Raw genomic sequence first — 23,330 nt, forward strand, 5'->3', positions numbered from 1 at the left:
AAGTGGCGAAAAGAAGATCGCGAAGCTCAGTTTCACTGCCAAGTCAACTATACCCTGATGGGGGTAAACAAGACAGCCGTGTCAGAAGGCTTCAAAATCAACGTTTTATGTAAGTCTGGGCTCAGCAGGCGGTTTGGGCCGGGTCCATAGGAGACCGCGGTTGATCACACTGGGAATTGATATAGGTCAGGGGTGTCAAACCTGCGCCATCACGGCGGTGTCGTGTGATGTACCACGACTTTCCTCTTCACTAAACCGGGCGTGGCCAACACGTGACACAACCAGCCCTTGGCACGCGGGTTTGACAGCCCTGATGTATGTGGTCATGAGTGCGAATCCAGGTTCCCCGTGATGTCAGAAACCGCCAAAAAAGGACCCCAAATTGGGATCACACTACCACAAAAATCCGCTGCAACCAGTTATAAATGGGAGCCAGTGCTGCCACCTGCTGCATTATAGAAATTACTTTTTTTTCATATGCACACCCAGATGTGTATAAAAAGCAATCAATATTGATTATATTTATACGCACAGACACACCACATAGACCCACACAGAGACAGACACATATGTGAGTCCGTCCAAACACAATGAAAGGAAATACTTGTATATTGATTTATTTCTCCCCGATTTTCAAGATAATGACTTTCCCAAGACAGTTTCCACTGCATGTCAACTTCAAGATTATTTCAAAAGTTAAAATGAAACCTTTCCCAGGGGCCATTCGATGGTGGCACCTTAAGTACATCGTAGGAGCAGATTTGGAGTGCAGAATGAAAACTCGTCAGGGAAATCTGGATATTTTAACTAAACTCTGCATTTCCCGCCTTGCTGATGAAGACGTGGTGGACTTGATACCCCATACTTCACGGACAGTTATTGCAGAAGAGGGCTGATTTGGGGATTCTAAATTTTTTAGTACCAGTTCTGTGGGCGTAACGTGGCTTGGTGGGCGTGGCAGAGGAAGGATACTGCAAAATCTCCCATTTCCTCCTCGGGAGGCAGAGAATAGATGGGGGCGGGGCCAGTCAGAGGTGTTATTTGCAAGTTCTCTGAACTACTCAAAGTTTCCGCTACCGGTTCTCCAGTATTGGTCAGAACCTGCTGAATGCCACCTCTGGTTTTGCTCTGCTTCTCTTATAGATGCCACGCAGAACCTCAGTTTTATGCTGGACCAACCGAACCAAGAGTTGAAGGAAGGAGAAAACGCAACTTTGGTCTGTGAAGGTGATGGGAATCCTCCTCCCGAATACACTTTAATCAAGAACGAGGTGAGCCTCTTGTCCCGGATCCCATTCCAACTTCCCCACATATCTTGCTAAACCATGGAATGACTAACTAGAAGCAAACCAGGTTAAGATTGTATGAATGCAGCCTTCCCAGCTTGAGGGAGCTGCTTATACATGCCAGACATGCCCTGATGAATGTCCTGGTGGAAATGGATCTTGGAAACCTTTTCATAGAGAGCTGTACTACTCACTCTCTCTGTCTCTCTCTCCCTCCCTCTCTCTATATATATACCTGTGTCTGTCTGTCTGTCTGTCTGTCTCTCTCTCTCTCTCTCTCTTTCTCTCTATCTTGTATTATATAATAAATAATCTGGCCATGGTAGTCGGCCCTCTGTAAGTGGAGCAAATACCATCACCCAATTGTGACTGCGTGGTCAAAAAACAAATGACCCAACATATAGTGTCAAGAGTGCCAAAATGGAACCTATAATAAGAGATTTTGCTGATTTCCTGGCAGTGACAAATAAAGCAAAAAAAAATTGTAAAAAAAAAAACATAAAAAACAGAGCTACGAACATTGAAGCATTAAGTATGAAATAAACAGAATTTAATTAAGCTAAAAGCCAGAATGCTGCGAGGTGGGAGGTGGGATCTCCTTCCCAGTTCACTGACCCCCCCTCCTCCTCCCCCAAACAGGACACACAGTTCTTGGCCCCAGACGGAAGGCTGTTATTTCCCAGCGTCCTGAGAAACGACAGCGGTCGCTACTTGTGCAAAGCCCTAGATTTGCACACCTTTGAGGAGTTAACCGCTTCGGTGGACCTGATGGTAAACTGTGAGTAACTCTCCTGGTCCTCGTTTCCGATTTCACAGGATACAGGGACAAAGCGAGCTTCTTGCTAGGAAAGTGAGCTTCTTCACGCAGAGACAAGATACTGCTGGGGGTTGCAAAAAGGTTGTCGTAGGTCTGTGATGGCAAACCTATGGCACGCATGCCACAGGTGTCAGGCAGAGCCCTCTCTGTGTGCACATCAGCCATCGCTCCAGTTCAGCTCCACTGCGAATGCCTGCGTGGCTCCCACTGGCCAGCTGGTCATCGGGTCTCTGCCGCGCATGCACGGTGGGCAGGGCGCATGTGGGGTGTGCAACCACACATGCATGGGGGATGCATCCACTCCCGTGCCCTGTTTGGGGCCTGGAAAGCCTCCTGGAAGCCAAAAATGGGCAAGGGGGGCCTGAGGTGCAGGCGCGTGGCAAGGGAGCACAGGAGGTCACACAAGCATTGCATTGTGGGTGCACACTTTTGGCACGCACTGACAAAAAAGATTAGCCATCACTGGACTATAGGCACATGCAGGAGGCTGCGCACCAGTGGTGGGTTGCAGGCAGTACACCCCGGTACTGGCATACCGGAGCCTGCCCGGAGCACCGTGTACCGTTCTGTTATGGTGCTCCAGAGGTCCCACCCGAGCTCCTTACCTGTCCTTTAAAGCCTTCGGCGCTTCCGCACATGCACATGGTGGAACAGCGCCTGCGTGACGCTCCGACGAGCAGCTGGAGCCTCGCAGAGGCTTGCGGAAGCGTCGCTGGCTGGTACAACGCATGAGCTCGCCGCTCGCATCCATGTGGGTGATGCCGGACCCGTTCCAACTGGTACTGGAACCCACCACTGCCGTGAACGCATGCAGCGGGGGAAGGGTGCATGCATGGGGGCCATGCGCGCTTTGGGCACTGAGTCCGCAAACGGTTAGGCATCATTGTTGTAGGCTGTAATGAGGGCATCGGGGAAGTCTGTCTCTTTTGATGCTAACTAAAGATCAGGCTTTGGGAGTTAAGACTGTTTCTCTCCTCCAGACCTCGACGTACCCACCATCTTCCCAGCTGGACCCCAGGAACCAGCGGAAGGAGAAGACCTGCTCCTGACCTGCTCCACCTCGGGATCCGGACCCTTGAAATTCCACTGGCAGAAGGTACTTTTGGTGGCTGTGCCCAGTGGGGTGGGTAATTGACTTTGGAGCAAAGGTGGGCCGTGGTTGCTATTCATGGGGCCCAGGGCGATAGTGGGCAGGGAAGGGATGCAAAATAGGCGAGATTCACCTTGTGGAGGACAGGTGGAGGTGGTGGGTTTGAAAAGGAGAGAGAGAGAGAAAGAGACAAAAGTCTCAGGAGGGACGGAACTAAAGAAAAAAAAAAGCTAAGGGTGATTTTTTTTTCCCATTCTAGAAAGGGACGCTCATTGCAGACGGTGCGGTCCTGAACTTGACTTCCATCACCTATGAGAAAATGGGCAATTACACCTGTGTGGTGACAATGCCAGAGTTCCCAGGTTGGGTGCGCTCCCAGCACATTTTTATTGCTGTTCGAGGTAGGCACAGTGGGGCACCCGGTAGCCCTCACCTCCTTCTCCCTTGAGCACTCCTGAAACCATCAGGCAGCGCCCAACATCTGCCCTTTCTCCCCTTGCAGCAAAGCCCCAGAAGGTGCCTCTGGAGCAGAATCTGAGCGTGCGGGAAGGGGAGATGGTGGATCTGACTTGCAGCTTCTACTCGGTGCCTTGGATGAACACCTCCTGGAGTACAAGTAACGGCACGGTAAATAGCCACAGCCCTTAGACTTATATATACCGCTTCACAGTGATTTATGGCCCTCTCTAAGTGGTTTACAGAGTCAGCCTTTTCCCCCCAACAATCCGGGTCCTCATTTTACTCACCTTGGAAGCTGGTCAGGATTGAACTGCTGGCAATTGGCAGAATTAGCCCGTAATACTGGATTCAGGAAGGAAGGAAGGAAGGAAGGAAGGAAGGAAGGAAGGAAGGAAGGAAGGAAGGAAGGAAGGAAGGAAGGAAGGAAGGAAGGAAAGAAAATAGCATGTATACTTATATACCTCCTCACAGTGCTTTACAGCGCTCCCTAAGTGGTTTACAGAGTCAGCATATTTGCCCCCAGCAATCTGGGTCCTCATTTTACTGACCTTGGAAGGACGGAAGGCTGAGTCAACCTTGAGCCTGGGACCCTCCTGACCAAAAACATCATAAATTGTAGTCAGGTGATTGTGGGGCAAATGGCCCTAAACGCAGTCTGGTTGCCAAGTTATCCAAAATGCAGTCACATGACCACGAGGGGTGGGGTGGGGAAATGACCTCAGGACTTTAAAAGAGGCTTGCAAGTTCGTTAAAATTTTGAACGGTCGCTCATACATCGGAAACTATCTGTAAAGCTGAGTAGTAATGGTCTCCTCTTTTCTTCACTGCTGGTTCGGTAGCGGGAGCGCGCATCCGCGGAAGGTCCATGATGACGTCTGGGTGGGTGGGCGGAGCCACTACCGATTCACCCGAAACAGTGTGAACTGGCAGAATGCCAACTCTGCTCCTGAAACTACTGGCCATAATTTCTTGTCTTTTCCCTATTTAAAAATAACAACCACTTCATCCACTGTTGAATTCCTCTCAACAAAATAGGAACTCCTCCATCTCTCTCTCTCTTTTTTTTTTAAAGGTACACATATCCAGTCGGAAAAACCAGTACAATAGCACTCTCTCCGTGCTGGTCACCAAGGAAATCCTCAAATCGGGTCTCAACTGCACTGGTGAAAATGAATTTGGGTCGGAAAATCAGCACTTCCCGCTCCGTAAGTGGTTCCCACTTCCCCTTCAGCTCTCCCCCCCTGTGGGAAAAAAACCATTTGCCCTGTTTACCAATCAGCTTGTAAGGAACTCGGGTTCTAGAACAAAAGTGCCCAACCTTGGCAACTTTTAAGACCTGTGGACCACAAGTCTTAAAAGTTGCCAAGGTTGGACCCAACTCAGGGGTGGGTTCCGGATCCCGTTGCAACCAGTACGCTGCAATGGGGCCGGGCGTCCACCACAAGCATGTGCGCACGTGTACTTACCGCCGGCGACACTCCAGCTGCTCGGCAGTGTCACGCAGGCGCCGTACACTCTGTGCATGTGCGCGAAAGCCCCAATCAGCTCAAATACAGATAAGGAGGGAGGGCAGGCGGCTGGGCCCTACAGAGCACCATACCCGAACGGTACCTGGTGCTCCCAGCAGGCACCGGTACACCCGTACTGGGGCGTACCAGTCGTGTCCCACCACTGACCCAACTGCCATAAATATGTTGTGGCTGGGGAATTCTGGGAGTTGAAGTCCACAAGTCTTAAAAGTTGCCAAGTTTGGACATTCAAAAAATGGCTATAGTCTCCCATGAACTCACAGAATGTCAAGATCTGGGGGAGGGCAAGAACCAGGATACGCTGTTCAGCCCAAGATTTGTTCCTGGGTTTGTTTTTTCCATTCCACGGAAAAAAACATCTATCCCAAAAAACACCCCACCCCAACGAAAGAGATCTCCAAGGCTTGAGTTTCCTCAAAGTTCCATTTTATTAGAGATGTCATATTTAGCACATCTGGGAAAACCCAAATCTGAAAGCTTCCAGGTTTTCCCCCACCCAGTTGAAAGTTGAAGATCCTGCCCCAACACCCACAAGTCCATCACAGGGTCCAATCTTCCACTGCCAGGAAGACAGATTCCTCCCGTCCACATCCGCCCAGGTGCAGGGACAAAAGTGACCTTGACTTTCTGAGAAAGAATGTTGTTGTGGCTACACATCCCCCATACTCTGTATAATCCCCCCTCCCATTCTCCCACAGTAGAAAGTGTGGCAGGCCTGAAATCCCAAAAGTAAAAGATGCCTTCCAGGTCTGACACCCATCTTTTGCATTATTCCACCAAAAGTTTGCAACCTCACCTTCCCGAATCAATCAAGTGAAAAAGTGCTTTCCCAAATGAACTCATTTCTTTGAGTTTATACACAAGGGTGCAACATCAGCAACAGTGGTGGGATTCAAATTTTTTTTACTAACAGTTCTGTGGGTGTGGCTTGGTGGGCGTAATTTGGTGGGCGTGGCTGGGGAAGGATACTGCAAAATCCCCATTCCCTCCTGATCAGCTGGGACTCGAGAGGCAGAGAGTAGATGGGGGTGGGGCCAGCCAGAGGTGGTTTTTACCGGTTCTCTGAACTACTCAAAATTTCCACTACCGGTTCTCCAGAACTGGTCAGAACCTGCTGAATCCCACCTCTGATCTGCAAATGAAATACACCGGCTTGCTCTCATGTGCCGAAGCAGAAAAGAAGTAAAAGTAAACAGGATTTAAGGGGTTTGCAAGTGGGGGCCCTGATGGCTCAACGTGCTTCTTCTTCCTTTCAAGGGCTGAACACCAAAGTCCATCCTGATAAAAGTAAGTGCTTCTCTGTTAACCATCATCCCCCCCCCTCCAAAAAAATACAAATGTAGCAGGAACTTCATTGCTGTTGCCATCTTCGATTTGGGAGGCCCCTTCCCTGCAGACGCCCCGTTTGTGCAGAATTTTGCATGCTGGCTGGGGAATTCTGGGAGTTGAAGTCCACCTATCTTAAAAAGTTGCCGAGGTGGAAAAAACATCGCAGGAATTCCTCGACCTACGACCGTAATGGAACCTGCCGATCGCAGCAGGGCTCCTTCCCCAAATGTTGCCCCTTGTTCCTGCGTCACGTGGGGCCAAGAGGGGCACTTCCATTCCATCGCGGCCTCTTTTTCTTGCCAGAGACCATAACGCAGGAGAGCAAAGGGGTGATCATCGTAGCCGTCATTGTCTGCCTGCTGCTGTTCGCCGTCCTGGGGGCCGTCCTTTACTTCCTGCACAAGAAAGGCAAGCTGGCTTGCGGGCGCTCCGGCAAACAAGAAATGTAAGTCACGAGCGTTTCCTGGGAAATTGCCCTTTGCCCCTCTGTCCGAGTCCACACCCTTCCCAGTCTCATTGCACCCAGCAACGGCCGGGTTCTGAATGCATGGGAAAGGGGTGGGTGGGTGGTTTGCTCCTCTTATCACCCCCTCCCCCAAAGCAGCAATCGGGAACCTCCCTCTTCCCCTTAATCCCTAATGGACTGTGGGGATCGCCTTGGCACAGGAGGGAAAGTCCCAGTCCAACTTTCATCCCAAAGTGGGAAGCATGGGAAGCATTAACCGGGGGGCGGGGGGGGGAAGGAAAGTAGAGTACTTTCAGACTTACAAAACTGATGATAGCTCTTCAGAGTTGTCCAGACAAGAAGCGCCAATCATGTGTACAAGCTTTATTATAAGGTTACTCCAACAGAATAGCAAAAGCACTTATAGACTGCTTTACGGTGCTTTTACAGCCCTCTCTGAGCCATTTAGAGTCAGCCTATTGCCCCCAACAATCTGGGGTCCTCATTTTACTGACCCTAGAAAGATGGAAGGCTGAGTCAACCTTGAGAATCTTGCAAGCCTGAAAGCACTTTCCCCCTCCTATAGTTTCAATTTCAACCAAAACTAGGGAGCGTCCCTTCTGAAAATGCTTCCCATCTGCCTCTCCTTCTGTGGACTGATATATCTTTCACATGACGGTTGTTTAGTCTGCAATTCTTCCTTCTTCCATCTCCCGAGGCCATTCCCACAGGCCTCTACATAACCCAACTGAGCAAAAGTGCCCCTTGTGGGTCTTTTCACCTGGGTTAAATCAGCTGTGCTCCCTCACGTAAGAAACAGGGAGCAGAGACAAGGGGGGGCCTTCCCACGCTGACCTGCAGCATGCCCCCTTCCCCTTGAAACCCCCTCCCGCCGAGCCCCTAACCCATCTGAATCATTCTCAACACTGTCACACTCCCCCTCCCCTCCTCTTCAGCACGAGGCCCGAAGCACATAAAGACGAGATTGTAGTTGAAGTAAAATCAGATAAACTTCCTGAAGAGGCGGGTCTTCTGCAGGGGGCCAACGGTGAGAAGAGATCGCCAAGTGACCAGGTAGGCAGCTGCTGCAGCTGGAAGGTTGGGAGGGGAGGGATGCTTTCCTGCAATGCCCACCTTGTGTGTATACTGGCAGGGCCAACTTTCATCCATCCTCCCTCCAGATCGGTGGGACCCTTCAGGGCACAGATGGATTGTCAGCAAACAGTTCCTTCTTAATGGGGACCCCCTTTTCTTGTCTTTAGCCAAATCAGTGGCCTTGGGATATCTACTTATTTATTTACTATTAAATTTATTTGCTGCCCATCTCACTACAAAGTTACTCTGGGCAGCTTACAGCATTGAGAGAACATTAAAACCATCAACCATAAATTTCCCTAACCCAATAAAATGACAATACCCATCAAGGTACAATCTTGGCCCATTGATCAGAGACCCAAATGTCTAATTTTCCATTTGTAGCTCACTTGAGTTGCATCGAGGCTTGGGTGCTATTGGTCAACTTAATACATATCGTATTTAATGCCTCCAGAAGCTGTGAATGCTCCATCCCTGGAGGTTTTGAAAAAGATGTTGGATAATCATTTGTCTGAAGTGCAAGGTCCCTTCCAACTCTGTTATTCTTTTCTGTTCTACATGTCCATTGCTAAGCAAGGCAGATAAGGTCCCAATTTCAGGACCGTTTTGACCACTGTTTTTAAGCGAATCACTGCAGTGGTTAAGTCATTAAGCGAACCCGGCTTGGGTTGTCTTGTCAGGAGCCAGCATGGAATGATTATCGCGTGACCCCAGGACACAGGAAGTCGTGTAAATAGATGCCGATTGCTGTGCCTGGATTTTAGTCACAGTTGTGATGGTTGTGACCACGTGAAAACTGGTTGGAAGTCACTTGCTTCAGCACTACTACAACCGAAGCGAGGTTAAGCGAGGGAACGTTGATCTTACCTGAATGTTGTTTCCTCTAATACTGCGGGAGGGGCCAGGAATGGGATTATCATGTCCTGATTGGTCCAGAGACTGTCATGTTTTTTAGCCACGCCTGACTCTCTCTCTCTCTGTGGCTCCAGTTTTCAACTCAGTCTGGTTCAAGAGAGATCTTTATTTCTTGCCTCCTGACTGGATCCTATTCCTGGTTCTTCCTAGTTCTTTCTGATTAATCGGAAAAATTCCTAAATTTAATTCCTTCAATTGGCTTCACTCTAAATTCCAAATTGTTACGGACCATCTATAGGAGTGCAAATCACTTTTCTCCGTCAGCTTCCAGCCCAGGATTTCTCAGCCTTGGGAACTTTTAAACCGTGTGGCTTTCAGCTCCCAGAATTCCCTGGTTCTATCATGCTAGCTAGGGAATTCTGGGAGTTGGAAGCCCATGCCTCTTACAAAGCCACCCGGGTTGAGCAATACTATTCTCACTCAATCTTTGTCTGGTGGGGGGTGGGGCGGGCACTGAGTTTTTCCCAGACGTCCCATTAGCATCTCAGCAGACTGCAGGCAGGATCTGTGCTTTGCAATCACAAAATAAGCCCTACTTTCCTGCAGTCGGGGAATTTCACCCTGGCTGGGATTAAAAGAAGAAAAACTAGCTGGCCCCTTTTTCTGCCCACCGTGGGGTGGGGGTGGGGTGTTCTTTTAGGCCTGTGCTATGGGAATCCAGGCCGTTTGCTTTCTTTACCCTACAGGGTGCAAACGCAGGTTTGACGTTAGAGCAGGAAACGGGTTAAGCCCATCCCGCAGACGTGCCTCGCTTCAGCGTCTCTCTGGACTGCAGCTTCACTGCTTCTTTTGAACCCGGAGCTGGCTTGGCACCTTCTGTCTTCTCCATGCCAGTGAAGGAAGAGTCGTTTGCAAGAGTCCCCCCAAAAATCTACAGCATGTGTTGTTGTTTTTCAAGGCCCTGCCTTGAAGCTTGTCACTTGCTTTTTGTTCACACAACTTGCTCCCTGTGCTAGCCACCTAAGAAATGGGTGAATTTGGATTTTCTTTTTAAAATAAAAAGGCATGCTTTTCCGGATCCTAATGCCAGATCTTCCTCTCTTGGCTCTCAAAAGGGAGAGAAATACATCGATCTGAGGAACTGAAGACAGAGCCGGCCGTTTTCTCCGAAATTTTCTCCTGCCCCCCCCCCCTTTAAAACATTCATCCCACATCCCGTCATTCAGACATTCAAGTAACCAACAACGCACGGAAGGAACCCAGTACGGGATATTCTGCACCTTTGCCTTCCGTCTTTTCAAGGAAGTTGTGATTTTTTTCAAAGACGACGACAAGGAAAGGAAAGGTGTTTTGAGGCATTGCAATTTCACAGCATTTGTGTTAAGAAAGAAGGTGGGCAAGGCAGATCTGTGCCGTTCCGTGTCTGTTGTTGTTATGTGTTTGTATTCCGGGGTTTTAGGGGAAAAAAAGGGAACAAAAGGTTTCAGTTGGCACAATCGAAGTACTGGCCAAGCCAGTCAAGATCAGAATTAAAACTTTATTACGCCGTTCATTTGTAAATCTGGAGCACAGGATAATGGGTCAGAAGAGGTTTTGTTTCCAGTTAAGGATGTAAATCGAAACGTTCGTTTAACAACCAAAAAAACAAAAAAAAAGCATGTCAAAAGATGGGAGAATGGCTGAAGTGGAACAGAAGACGTCGAGTCTCAAAAGTGAAAAAGGAAGAAGCACATTTGAAGTTTTCGTTTTAAGGACACTCGATGGGGAATTCGTTCAGTGAATACGTGAAATGTTCTTTCAATGGTTCTTAGGATAGGAACAAGGCAATGCTTTTCAAACTTGGCAACTTTGAAGGACTCTGAAAAGTTGAAGTCTGCATGTTTTGAAGTTGCCAAGTTTGAAGAACGCCGGAATAAGGGAATATTTTTTGGGGGGGTACCAACTGTACAGTGGCATATTCTTATCGGAGATCTCCAGCTAGTCCCCTCTTCCCCTCCAGCCCCAAGGAAATCCCTGCTCAAATCCGCAGCTCCTGCCGTATTTTTTTGCTAAGACAGCTGGGCAGCGCCCACTTCTCATAGTCGCAAGGAGAGAAAAATGGGAATTGGAGAGGGGATTCTTGGGTTGCTGTCCAGCTGAGACCCTTGGAGAAAGACGAATAGGCAGCTGCCACTGCCAGAGACCAAATACAGAAGATGATGTGTTTAGATGCTTTGGTGTGTTGATGGTCTTGAATGTCTCACAACTTCTCCTTGCTTGGAATGGATAAGATCCCTATGTGGAAATCAACTCAAGCTAGCTTTCTGTCTCTTTCTTTCTCTCTCTTTCCTTTCTTTCCTCTTTACTTTATAGTCATTGTACATATATACATAGTATACCTATACAACGAAATTCATAACACCCAGAGACCAGGCCCAACACACGTCAATCCCCAAACACCCCTCACCCTCCAAAGGTTCCCCGCCCCTAAACCACCCAAGCATCCACACAACAGACCAAGCTGTGCTGTCCAACAGCTCACTGATGGTGGCCCTTTAGTTCATTGTTGGGTGCAATTACAGGTCTGGGATAAAAACTATTCAGAAGACGTTGTGGTCCGAGTTTTAGTTGTTCTGTTTCTTCTGCCAGAAGGCAAGTCTGAAAAGATTGCAACTCTTCCTTCCTCCCTTCTCTATTTTTCTCTCTTTTTCTCCTTCCTTCCTTCTTCTTCTTCTCCTGGGATCTCCTAGCTGTCGTTTCCTATTTTCCCCTTTCAGAAATTTGAGGCTGGGAGGGAAGAGCCTATATAGCAGGGGTGTCCAGCTAAAGACTTGCGGACTACAACTCCCAGTATTCCTCGGCCAGCATTCTGGGAATTGAAGTCCCACGGGCCTTAAGAGCTGCCAAGGTTGGGCAACCCTACCATATAGTAAATACCTTGCTTGAAAACACTCCATCTGCTTAAAAGGGTTAACCCTAACCCCCAAAATCGAGAGGGGCTGGTGTGCTTTACATGCACGTCAGGAGATGCCAGAATGGAAAGCTTTCGTTGGAGATATACATATATTTTTCGTTGACGTGTGTGTAAATTTAAGAGTGTCTGAGTTGCAGGGTTTTATATATATATATATGTATATATATATAAATGAAAAATAAAGAAGCTAAAAAGTCGTCCAGAATGGCCTCTTGTGTACATGGCGATTGAAAAAGGGAAATCTCAGGGAATGATTTTGGTTTGTTTTTAAATCAGTTGTGCTAAAGAGGAGCGAGCAAGGGGCTTCTCGGGGCACGTGGGTCTGTTCACTAGGGAGGGAGGGGCTCACACTCATTATCAAGCAATGCGCACCCGACAAAAGCTTTACTTTTGTCTCTACAAGCCAAGTCTAGACAAGGCTGGTTCAACCACAGGAACTTTTAAGGTGCATGGACTTCAACTCACAGAATTCCCCAGCCAGCAAAGCTTATGGACTTCCAAGGTTGCCCAAGCCAGCATGGCTGACATGAGGAATTCTGGGAGTTGAAGTCCACAAGTCTTCAAGTTGACAAGTTTGGAGAGCCCTGGTCCGGAGCCATAGGTCTAATTTTCATTGGTGTGGAGCTGCTGGGAAAAACCATTCTCGGGAGACCCCCCCAAAAACTGGGGTGCCCTTACGACTTAGCTCAGTACAATGGATCCCCTATCACAAGAATTGACATTGACATCAGACAAGCCGTGTGCTACAACAAAGAAATTTATTTAAAAATAAAACTTTTCCTTTTGTTTCTCTTTTTTTTTCATCGACACTCATTGAAATTCCCTAAAGGCCCCCTCCCCGCCCCCACCAAGCTCTTGAGTCGGCCCCTTACCAGAATGAAAAATAAAAAATAAATAACAATTAGTATAACCTCTAAAACATTAACAATGCATCTGCAAAACAAAAAACCGAGGCCTTTAGCCTAAATGAATCTTAAAGCTCGGCTATTCTGTAAGAATATTTACCTTCTGTTCTTACTCTTTACATGTCCGAAAGGATTAAATACTGCTAATATTTTTTTTATATTAATGATATTATAACTTTTTTTAAAATAGTCAGTGAAAATCTGATTTTTTTTTTAAACACCAATATTACATTGGTTCTCAACCTTCAGGAGGAATAAAGCTACTTATTATTAACCCCACTCTTTCCTACCCAACAAAGATAATTTATAATTCAGTGTAACCTCTCCCTGGATTGCAGTTTTTAGTCCTAAAACGTGGGAGCGCTTGACCATTGGGCGGGAATGCCATCCAATGTCACCCGTGATTAATTCCAAAGTTTGCTGCCCGCTAGAGATAATTTTCCTCAATGCAACTGCATGTTTACGACGCAGGGAAGAGACACTTCTAAAGGAAAGAGATCCACTGTGAACCGAACAGGCACTGAACACTTAATCCACAGGAAACTCCTTGTCCAGACACACACACACACACACGAGAAATGAATGGAAACGTCCAAGCACAGTACTTAAGAGGCAATGCTAGTACACCATCCCTGCCCACTTCGGTTGACCAAAGGCAACAAAATGCCCCCCAAAATTGGCCCGAGGCAGGCAGGCTCTGGCCCAAGGATGTCCAACCTTGGCAACTTGGAAGTCTTGTGAACTTCCAACTCCCAGAATCCCCCCGCCCCCAGCCAGCTAGAGAATTCAATCCTGGGAATCGTGAAGTCCACAGGTCTTCAAGTTACGAAAGTTGGACGCTCCTGTTCCAGATACACCTTGAAGGAGCCAACTGGATTTTGCTTCCGGGCCGATAGAGACTGTTTCACGAAGGAAGCCAAGGATGGAAGAGTTGACGTTCCCCATAGCTATGTAAAAAAAAGTTGTCCAGCAACACTCCATGGCTTTCAGGTGCAGTCTGGGGGCAGGAATCCCCGGCCTTTCGTTGTTAGTAATGAAGAAGCTTATGAAAAGAGAGCTAATTGTGACTGGTGCTCATGCTAGCTAGTGGCCAACCGCTGGCTCCTTCCTTCCATGCTACGATACACCAAGGAGGAGCTCCAGGTCTCTGCAGTCATCTCAAATCTAGTTTCAGATTCATCCTTGGAAAGAACAGCATTTTCCCTACTGAAAAGGCACTATACATTTGGCTTTCTGTAAAATAAATCACTTCCCCCCCCCCCAAAAAAAAGATTAAGAGATGGGAGGAGGAGGGGGGGAGGGGGAGGAAGAGGGAGGTGGGGTGGATGTAAGTCAAATGTAAACGCAGCAGGGGACATGACCGCAAAAGGCATTTTTGCCCTCCTGCTTGCTGGACTGTGACATTCGTGGGCCTTCTAAAGAAAGAAACACTTCCCTTGTGAAATTTAAGACGGGAAGGGGAACATCAAGGAATGCTTGCAGAGGAATCTGGTCAGCTACGTAGCACGGTGGTGCTGGCTCTGTTCTTGTCTAATCCATGGCATGGCACCCATGGAAAACAGATGCCTCTCCTTGTTAGGACGTGGGCTGGGAACAACACAAAAGATCTCACTTCCACGCAAGGAGCGTCAATGCAATCCCCCCCCCCTCCCTGGGATCACACCAAAAAGCTGCCTCAGTTTTGTGAAGTGACTCCTGAACTGACCCAGATTTAACCAGCGTCCTGGAGAGAAACATAAAAGGGTTCCAACGTTTTTTTTAAGCTGGGGGGAGGGGAGGGGGGTGGGAAGCAAAGCCATTGCAACTTTAAAAAATAAAGTTCTCCTTGCAGCAGGTAGAATTCCCCTGCTTCTAGGTCGCAGAGTCCTCTAAGCTCCACCGTCTTATCTGGAGTCACCTGCAGGCAGGAAGATTGGACTGGCGGGTCTCACCTACTTCCAAGGGGAGAAGGGGGGCTTGGAGACCCCTGTGAGGTCTTGGCCATCTCCCGAGTAGAAAACATTTATTCCACAGAAACCCCCTCCTCCGGCCTCTTAGAATGAAAGCATCCTCGATTGGCGAGGAGGAATTAATGCTATTTAAAAGACGGAAGCCAATCATGCACGGGGACCTCCATTTTCATGCCAGGGCACAACATGCTCTCGCCCTGCAGGTGGCGCAGAAAAGTATGGAAGCAGGTGAGGAAAGCGGAAAAGGGGAAGGGGGGGGGAGAGAAAGAGAGATATGCTATGCTGACTTTTCCCTAGAAAACCAAAACCAGCTTCGTCGTATCTCTTCCCTGAGTACCCAGGAAAAGTAAGAATCAAAAGCTTAAGCCAGGGGGGAGTCACAAAGTCAGTGTTTTATGGACAACGGCTTCCCAACACACACACACTTCCTTTTGTTCCTGATATTAACAGGCTAGGGAAAAAAAGTTGCGTCTTTTATGCTGTTCCACAGACGCCCGACCCCAAAATGGTTGCATTTTTACTACTCGGCAGTTAAGAGGTTCCAGGGGAGGCTACATACACCTTCTTTTTTAAGTGTCTAAGGGACCATGCTTGCGGTTAACTTTTAATTAGAGTTTTTACAGGTAAATGGGGGGGGGATGTGGAAGAGCCGTAAGGCGGCTGAGGTGGGCAGCTCTGTTGACCATCCATAACATCTGGAAACGTCCACGAGGCAGCTGCTGCGGCCCAACCCAGCCCGGATAACTTCGACGCAGAAAAGGTTGGAGGCTGCAAAGGAAGCCTCCCCACCTGCCCAAACGCCTTCCTCGATCCAATGGAGAGCTGTCAGGATCTACCACGCTGTGGAATCCAGTGTGCGGCGGGTGAAGCTGGCACCGGGAAGAGGATGGCTTCCGAAGGAGCACCCAGCAGGAAGGGAAAGAGAAGGGGAGAGAAAGGGGGGGGGGGGGAGGAAGGCGTCGAATCCTCTGGCTTCATCAAGAATCTGTACCCGACAGCAGAGGGTTTGAAAAGCCTGAGCCAAAACATACAGCAGCAGCAAGGACGCCTGCGTGTCGTATCCCATACCACCAGGGATGGGGCGTGCGGAGAGATCCCTTCACCATCTTGGCCTCTTGGATATTCACAGCACGAGACAAGTTGACCAAACCCTTCCCCGTATTCTAACGGTATATCCAATGTTTAGCAAGTCTGTTCTCTCCAATCGGAAAAGTGCAAGGGGGAGGGGGAAGAGGGGGACGGGTGTCGGATGGGCGGGTGAAGAGGAGAACCCAGAGGTACATGAAGACTGTTGAAGACACACACCTATCTGCTCCGTTTCACGCCACTGGGAAAAAACACACCTGGACTTCGCACAAAACCCTGATGAGACCGAATCTCGGCAGAGGCAGGCCCAGCTTTGCAGGGGAAATCCCTCCAGCAGCCTCTACTCAACTCCAGGCCGATGTGGGCAAGAGGCTGCCCGGGCAGGTGGACGAACGCACGGGGCTCCAGGTAGGGCCAAGAGAGAGAGGGGGGGGTGCTATGTGGCCACGTGCGTGGGGGAAGAAATGGAGACAAACTCCCGGAGAATATTCTTGGCCATGTCAATGTTGTTGTGGGCGATGAGCAGGGCTTTCTGGATGTCCTGATATGCGTAACCTTGGCTCATGAGGCTCTCAATCTCGGAGGAGAGCTGAGGGGAGGCCACAGGGACCGCTCCTCCTCCGCTGGCCTGCAGGCAACTGCCCGCCTTCCGTTCAGAGTTTATTCTCCGAGGCAAAGGTTTCGGGGGCCTCTCGGGAACCTGGGAGGCGTCCGAGGCATCTGCAAGAGAAAGCAGCAACGTGGCTGAGAGGAAGGGATTTGGAAGGGATTCTGGTGGCAGGTCTTCTAACCGAGGCTTCCCAAGAGCCTGAAGTAGATCTCTTGTTCCAACAAAAACCCCTTTTATTAATTGACTGGTTGCTCATTCACCTCCAGCAAAGTCTTTCAAGGGAGGATTTACAGTCACAGACCTTCTCTGGCTTGGAGAGCTGCCAGCCTGATATCTGCAAAACTTGGCAAGGAGTCTCCAAACCAATGAAGCGAACTAATGGCCTCCTGCAAACTCCACTCCCCTTTCGCTCCTCTTTTATTTCCTCTAGGAGGGGCCATTCATTGTCCACCTGTGGCCTTACTCCCAAGTCAACCCCCGTTCTTTAGCTGTTCCCTTCGTCTGGCAACTCTGTGCATGCGCACACTGGGAACAGGCTCCAGCTGTTCTTCTGCCTCACTGTCAGCAGTCATTATTGCCCGGCTCCAAGGATTTAACTGCTGGGGTTTCCCACTCAAAATCTGGGATTTTTGCTTGACATTTTGTCAAGGATAGATGGTCATCTCTGCCGCTCCATCTGTTCTCAACCTTTCGTGCCCTGCGTCCCAGAGTCTCCCGCCACCCTGCCCAAGAACGCGCATGAGCACCTGTAAGAAGTTCGCCATCCAGAGAGGCACGGCTGAAGGAAGTGGCTGCATTGGAGATATCGGAGAGGGTGCGACGAGTGGTGGCTGGTTGGGCAGATGAGCGGGGAACATCGTAGCCCTCTTCCTCGTTCTCTGACTCCTCGGGACCGTTGGGGACATCTTCTTCAGCTACCATGTCCCCTACATCTGAAAAGGAGGAAGCCTCTTCAGCACACCTTTAGGGTGCGTTTCCAAGAGGAACATGGATAGCCTAAACCAGGGGGCCCCCAACCTTTCGGGCTTCAGACACCACTAAATTCATAATTTTAAATCCCGCCAACCACTAATATGATTTGCCTAATGACTGGTTGGGTGGGCGTGGCTAGGTGGTCATGTGACTGGGTGGGCATGGCCAACTCAATGGCACTCACGTCGAGGGCACCTTGCCAGCCTCTCCTTGCCCCTCCCCTCCCACCCACTCCCTGTCTGCCCACCCAGGCCCCTTAGGGCCCCAACAGGAAGCAGTTGCTGGAGCTGAGCAGCCACCAGGAGAAAGAGTTAGCAAACAGCTCAGTTCAAATTGGATCTGACCGAGAAGGAGGCTTAGCAGAAGCACCTCACTGAGGACTATGAGCATGGCTTTGAAAGCAGAGGGAAGACCTGTGGGAGTGCAAGGCCAGGGACCGGCGCCTGGAGGCTCAGCGGGCAGAAATGGTCAGCCACTTCCAGGCCATGATGCAGTCCCACTGGAACGAGGCCCTCTGGCTCTTCGCCACCAGCAGCACTTCCCTCCAGCCTTTGCCCAAAGCCCCAGGAGGCTGAAGCCCAAGTTAGAATTTCTGGACCCCTCTGATTTGCACAAAAAGACCCCAAAGGGGGAGACTCTCTGCAGCAACACAAACGTTCATTGCACATATCCATCCCAGGGGCCGTAGTTTGAGGACCCCTGATTGAGTGCAATATAAAAAATGCAAATAATATTTCTGCGGACCACCAAAAGTTTCTCACGGACCACCGGTTGGCGACCGCTGGCCTAAACCTCAAAGCTGAATGAAATGCACAGAAATTAAAAATTGTGATGCATAGCACATATAAAAGCTGTTTTCAAATCCGACGATGGCCTTGACATTAGTATTTGAACATAATCTTTTTAACATATGTGTGTGTGTAGATAAGATAGATGATAGACAGACAGACAGAAAGACAGACAGATATAGACATACATACTAATCTAGGTGAGGTGTTAATATATATTGCTAGTCCATGTATGATATGCCATACGCTAAATAAGTAAGTAGAAATATGGATCCTCTTTGCAGCTGCAGTTTTTTCATTCTACAGAAAGGAAAGTCGTCAGAGAGCAAAAGAGCAATATGGTGGAAGAATTAGCAACTTAATTTTTGCTCCCTGCTTTAAATTGCTAAACTGAGTGGTCAAAACCACCTGTGGGATGGAAGCCCCTGTGTAGATAAAAGGGACTGCTCAATCCTTCCTCCATCCAAGGGGCAGGAGAAGGAAAGGGAGGACACAGAGAGAGAGAGAGAGAGAGATAATGAAAGGGGAGGCACCGGTTGGAATGCTTGTGTACTTTTCTTAGCAAGGAGAGGCTACAGTTTCCTTCATTATTTTGGCTTCTTCCAATATAAATCTAGCCTAAACACGATTTCATTTCCCAGGAAACTCACCAGACACACTGGCAGCTTCAGAGGAACATGGTGCTGCCTGGGACTGAATGTTGAACATTGCTTCGTAAGTCGTTCCCTCCATTTCCTGCTCGCCCTCCAAGATGCTGAGCAAAGAGAAAAAGAAAAGGCATCGGATTCGATTCCCGCGACAGGAAGGGACGCTCTGCTCGAAAACCTCAGCACAGACAGACAGGCAGCTTCACGAAATGTGGCTCTTTGGCCCAAGGCGCCATTTTGAGTCTGCTGTATGCATCTCTGGCCATTGCACTTTGGATCAGGTTGCTTTTCAACTCCGTGCCAAGCCTCAAACTATTCCAGCTTTCAATGTTGCAGGGAATTCAAAGGCCGTCTGATTTCGCTCGTAACTAGCAACAGCTTTATATACCGCTTCACAGCATGTTTACAGTCCTCTCTAAGCGGTTTAGAGACAACTTCTTGCCCCACCAACAATCTGGGTCCTCATTTTACCGACCTCAGAAATATGGAAGGTCGAGTCTGTTGTGGCCCACCAGCAGAGCTGGTAGCAGATTCAGACAGTGAGGAGGTTGGGCCAGTCCTGGAGTCTGGGGAAGGCTCTGATGAGGGCTCTGTGTCGGAGGCAGAGAGGGGGCCAGGGCCGTCTGACCGTTATCAGCTGCCTTCAGAGTCAGACATCAGTGGGGCAGAAGAACAGCCTGAGCCTGTTCCCAGTGTGCGCATGCGCAGTTGCCAGACGAAGGGAACAGCTAAAGAACGGGGGTCGACTTGGGAGTAAGACACACACACAGCTGGATGATGAATGGCCCCCCGCAGATGAAATAAAAGAGGAGCGAAAGGGGAGTGGAGTTTGCAGGAGGCAATTAGTTCCCGTAATTGGTTCGTGACTCTCCAAGACTCCTTGCCAAGTTTTGCAGCTATCGGCCTGGCCACTCTCCAAGCCAGAGAAGGTCTGTGACTGTAAATCCTCCCTTGAAAAGACTTTGCTGGATGTGAAGGGGCAGAATTCACAGTCAATTAATAAAGTAGGTTTTTGTTGGGACAAGGAGTTTGCTTCATGCTCTCGGGAAGTCTCAGTCAGAACAGAGTCAGCCTTAAACCGGTGAGGACTGAACTGCTGGCAGTCGGCAGAATTAGCCTGCAATACTGAATTCTCACCACTGCACCACCACATTTCTACTCCTTTCCACTCAGAGCCTCAATCACAATCACATGCAATGGGTGGGGTGCGGGTGGGGAAATGCAAGGACTCCCTCACCGTGAACCAGGATTCATTTCCAAAGGCAGCTTGGCATCGGGTTTTTGTCCCGCACAGAGAGGTGTCACCAGGGGCAGAGAGGAAGGGGACATGTACTCAGAGTCTTCATCGTTCCCAGAGGCCTCTCCAGAGAGCAGCTTTGGGGCAACCAATGACCTGCGGGGGAGAAGACAATACAGGTTTGCAATCTGTGATGGAAGGCAGCCTCTGCCGATGAAAATGTTAAAGAGAAAGTTGGGAAGGCTTTTGGTCCATGTGTGAAAACCTTTCCAAAGCTTAGCTTTGTGACTCGCAATGCGCCCAGCCTTGCATCACAAATGACACTTCTAGCAATGTGGCTGCACACACACAACACACACACCAGGCCACCAGGCCTCACTCTCTCTTAAGAGAGAGGTGTCTCTGCCGCTGCTGAGATCCGGTTTAATCCTATTCTAGGATAGGATAGGATAGGATAGATAGGATAGGATAAGAAAATTGGATAGGATAGAAAAGAATAGAATAGAAACATAAAATGGAATGGAATGGAATAGAACAGAACAGAATAGAATTTTCTATTGGCCAAGTGTGATTGGACACACAAGGGATTTGTCTTTGGTGCAGATGCTCTCAGTGTACATAAAAAGGCAAGATTGATTCATCAAGAATCATAAGGTACAACACTTAATGATAGTCAGAGGGTACAAATAAGCAATCAGGTTTACAATCAATATAAATCGTAAGGATACAAGCAACAAAGCTGCAGCCCTGCAGTCATAAGTGGGAGGAGATGGGTGATAGGAACGATAATAGTAATGCAGCCTTAGTGAATGGTTTGACAGTGGTGAGGGAATTATTTGTTTAGCAGAGGGATGGTATACAGGAAAAAAACATCCTTGTGTCTAGTTGTTCTGGTGTGCAGTGCTCTATAGCGTCGTTTTGAGGGTAGGAGTTGAAACAATTTATGTCCAGGATGTGAGAGGTCTGTAGATATTTTCACAGCCCTCTTTTTGACTCTTACAGTATACGGTATATAATCCTATTTTAGTTTCATGAGGGTTTCTCCCACGTACAGTCACCCTGAGCCATCCTATTAAACCTCCCCAAACGAAACGAAAACTCCAGCCTCATTTACCTAAGCAGCTTAGCCGAAAAATTGTCCACTCCATTTTGTGCCTTCCGGCGTCACAGAAAGCGACGCCTTCACTACAGAGAGGATCAGAAACCAATGAGGAATCAGAAGCCAACTGGAAACTCCCCCGAGAGTTTCGACAGAGTTTCTAACTTTGAGTCACCGATTGGGCAATTCCACCCTCGGCTGATGTCGCAACGTTCTTAAAATTTTCCGTGGCTGGAGGAGCTTCCTTGAGGAAAACAACGTACCTTATAGAAAGAGAGTAGATGGCATTGGCAGAAGAAGATGGTTTGATTTTAGCATGCTCGCTGTCTAAGCCAACAGGAAGCCCGAGTTGATTCTGCAAAGAGAACATCTGTGTTAGATGCCAACCCCGGCGTACGGCTGGAGACCAAAAGAGGGATACTTATGAAGCCTGTTGTGAACTTTTCTGTCGTTAGAAAAAAGGCACACTTAGGCATCACCTGTTAAGCTTTTAGCCGGTGCATTTGCTCCTTCACTCACGACCACCTGGGCCCAACTCTTTTGTCGGCTCTTGAATGGCCAGAGGAAATAGCAAGGGTTTTGTCCATTTGAGCCACGGTGGCGCAGTGGTTAGAGGGCAGTACTGCAGGCTACTTCTGCTGCCTGCCTGCAATTGGGCAGTTCGAATCTCACCAGGCTCAAGGTTGACTCAGCCTTCCGTCCTTCCGAGGAGGGTAAAATGAGGGCCCAGATTGTTGGGGGCAAGAGGCTGACTCTGTAAAGTGCTTAGAGAAGGCTGAAAAAGCACTGTCAAGCGGTATATAAGTAAGTGCTATTACTAAGTGGGAAGTAAGTAAGTAAGTAAGTAAGTAAGTAAGGAAGGAAGGAAGTAAGGAAGGAAGGAAGGAAGGACTGTGGTGGCACAGTGATTAGAATGCAGCATTACAGACTAACTCTGCAGACCAGGCTCCGGGTTGACTCAGCCGTCCCTCCTTCCGAGGTGGGTAAAATGAGGACCCAGATGGTTGGGGAAAAGAGGCTGACTCTGTAAACCGCTTAGAGGGAGCTGTAAAGCACTGTGAAGCGGTATATAAGTCTAAGTGCTCTTGCTATTTCCTCAGGAGTTATAGGATCAAACTCATCCCAAGTAACCAAGAAGGGCAAGCTCTCCCCTAACTCAATGATCCCCAATGGGTGCATGTCATGCTGGAAATGGTTCACGGACAGACATAAGATCCCACCTCCTCCCCACACACACACACTCACCACTGGAGTGTCCAGGCTGAGAGTACTGCCAAGTCTGTGAGGCTCCACCCTGGCATCCATCTGAGAAGGCAGTGAGAAGGGGAGGGAATGGCGGTTCTTCAGCTCCCTACTGGCCCAGGCTTCCGTGGGGGCCTTCAACATGGGCCGCGAGGGCCAGAGCTCCCCCTGGCGGTTACAAGGCACGGGGGGCAACTTGTCCCTGGAAGGACCGTCTCCTGGAGTGCAAGGCAAGGGTCGTCTCTGGGGCCGAGACTCTGCCCCAATGGCGTGGGGCCTGTCTGGAGGAGGAGGTGGTGGGAGATCTCGGTGAGTTGGTGGGATCGGCAGAGGTTTGTCTTTGTGGAGAGAACCAGGTGCAGCCTATAAAATAAGGGAAAGCTTTCCAGGTACGGTGATAGTTTAACCTTTTTCTCCGAAGTGGTTTCTCTTGGTGGCTTTAAGATGCCTGGACTTCAACTCCCAGAATCCCTCAGCCACCCATGGAATTCCAGAAGTTGTTGTCCATACAAGTCACCGAGGTTGAGACACCCTAAAGCTGAATCATAATATGCTTCTTTCTATACAGTAGTGGCCAAAATTGTAGAAACCTTTTGGGAAAAGGGTATTTTTGAGGTTTGATGGTTAATAACACCATCTTTGTTTGGGAGTAATACCATAAAATTATATATCAATGGAAAGATAATTTAATCAAGAACGTAATGCGACAAAGTGTGTTCAATCATCTCTATTCTATGAAAAGTTATAGCCAAATAACCAGAAAAAAGGCACAACTTGCTTAGGTTGATATCAGGTAGCTTTCTTTCATCCAATTGTAGCCAATAAGCATGAGTGTTTAGAGAGCCAATCAGGTGTCATCTTGTTTTGGCAATGACCTAATCAGATCACAGTAGGATTCAGTTACTGATGTCCTGTATTGAAGCTGAGAGGAGGACAT

The 23,330-nt window shown here is 48.8% G+C and overlaps 2 protein-coding genes across 2 annotated transcripts in view; one reads left to right on the forward strand and one right to left on the reverse strand.

Annotated features, from left to right (window-relative positions):
- The window catches only part of MCAM (melanoma cell adhesion molecule), a 33,015-nt gene extending 20,952 nt beyond the window's left edge, over positions 1–12,063 (forward strand). Inside the window, exons 6-16 of the mRNA XM_081960719.1 lie at positions 14–109; positions 1,144–1,271; positions 1,926–2,064; positions 3,084–3,199; positions 3,453–3,594; positions 3,696–3,820; positions 4,725–4,857; positions 6,439–6,468; positions 6,814–6,955; positions 7,912–8,029; positions 9,652–12,063. Of these exons, the coding sequence (XP_081816845.1) occupies positions 14–109; positions 1,144–1,271; positions 1,926–2,064; positions 3,084–3,199; positions 3,453–3,594; positions 3,696–3,820; positions 4,725–4,857; positions 6,439–6,468; positions 6,814–6,955; positions 7,912–8,029; positions 9,652–9,693 (1,211 nt within the window). The 3' untranslated portion in view covers positions 9,694–12,063. The remainder of the gene's footprint in view (positions 1–13; positions 110–1,143; positions 1,272–1,925; positions 2,065–3,083; positions 3,200–3,452; positions 3,595–3,695; positions 3,821–4,724; positions 4,858–6,438; positions 6,469–6,813; positions 6,956–7,911; positions 8,030–9,651) is intronic.
- Positions 12,064–12,597: 534 nt separating this feature from the next.
- CBL (Cbl proto-oncogene) overlaps positions 12,598–23,330 on the reverse strand; it is a 38,035-nt gene continuing 27,302 nt past the window's right edge. Inside the window, exons 11-16 of the mRNA XM_081961109.1 lie at positions 22,397–22,756; positions 21,415–21,506; positions 20,053–20,208; positions 18,819–18,922; positions 17,155–17,340; positions 12,598–16,518 (exon numbers count right to left, since the gene is read on the reverse strand). Of these exons, the coding sequence (XP_081817235.1) occupies positions 16,235–16,518; positions 17,155–17,340; positions 18,819–18,922; positions 20,053–20,208; positions 21,415–21,506; positions 22,397–22,756 (1,182 nt within the window). The 3' untranslated portion in view covers positions 12,598–16,234. The remainder of the gene's footprint in view (positions 16,519–17,154; positions 17,341–18,818; positions 18,923–20,052; positions 20,209–21,414; positions 21,507–22,396; positions 22,757–23,330) is intronic.

Source organism: Natrix helvetica (genome assembly GCF_964273705.1).
Source record: "Natrix helvetica genome assembly, chromosome: 8".
Taxonomy (NCBI): Eukaryota; Metazoa; Chordata; class Lepidosauria; order Squamata; family Natricidae; genus Natrix; species Natrix helvetica.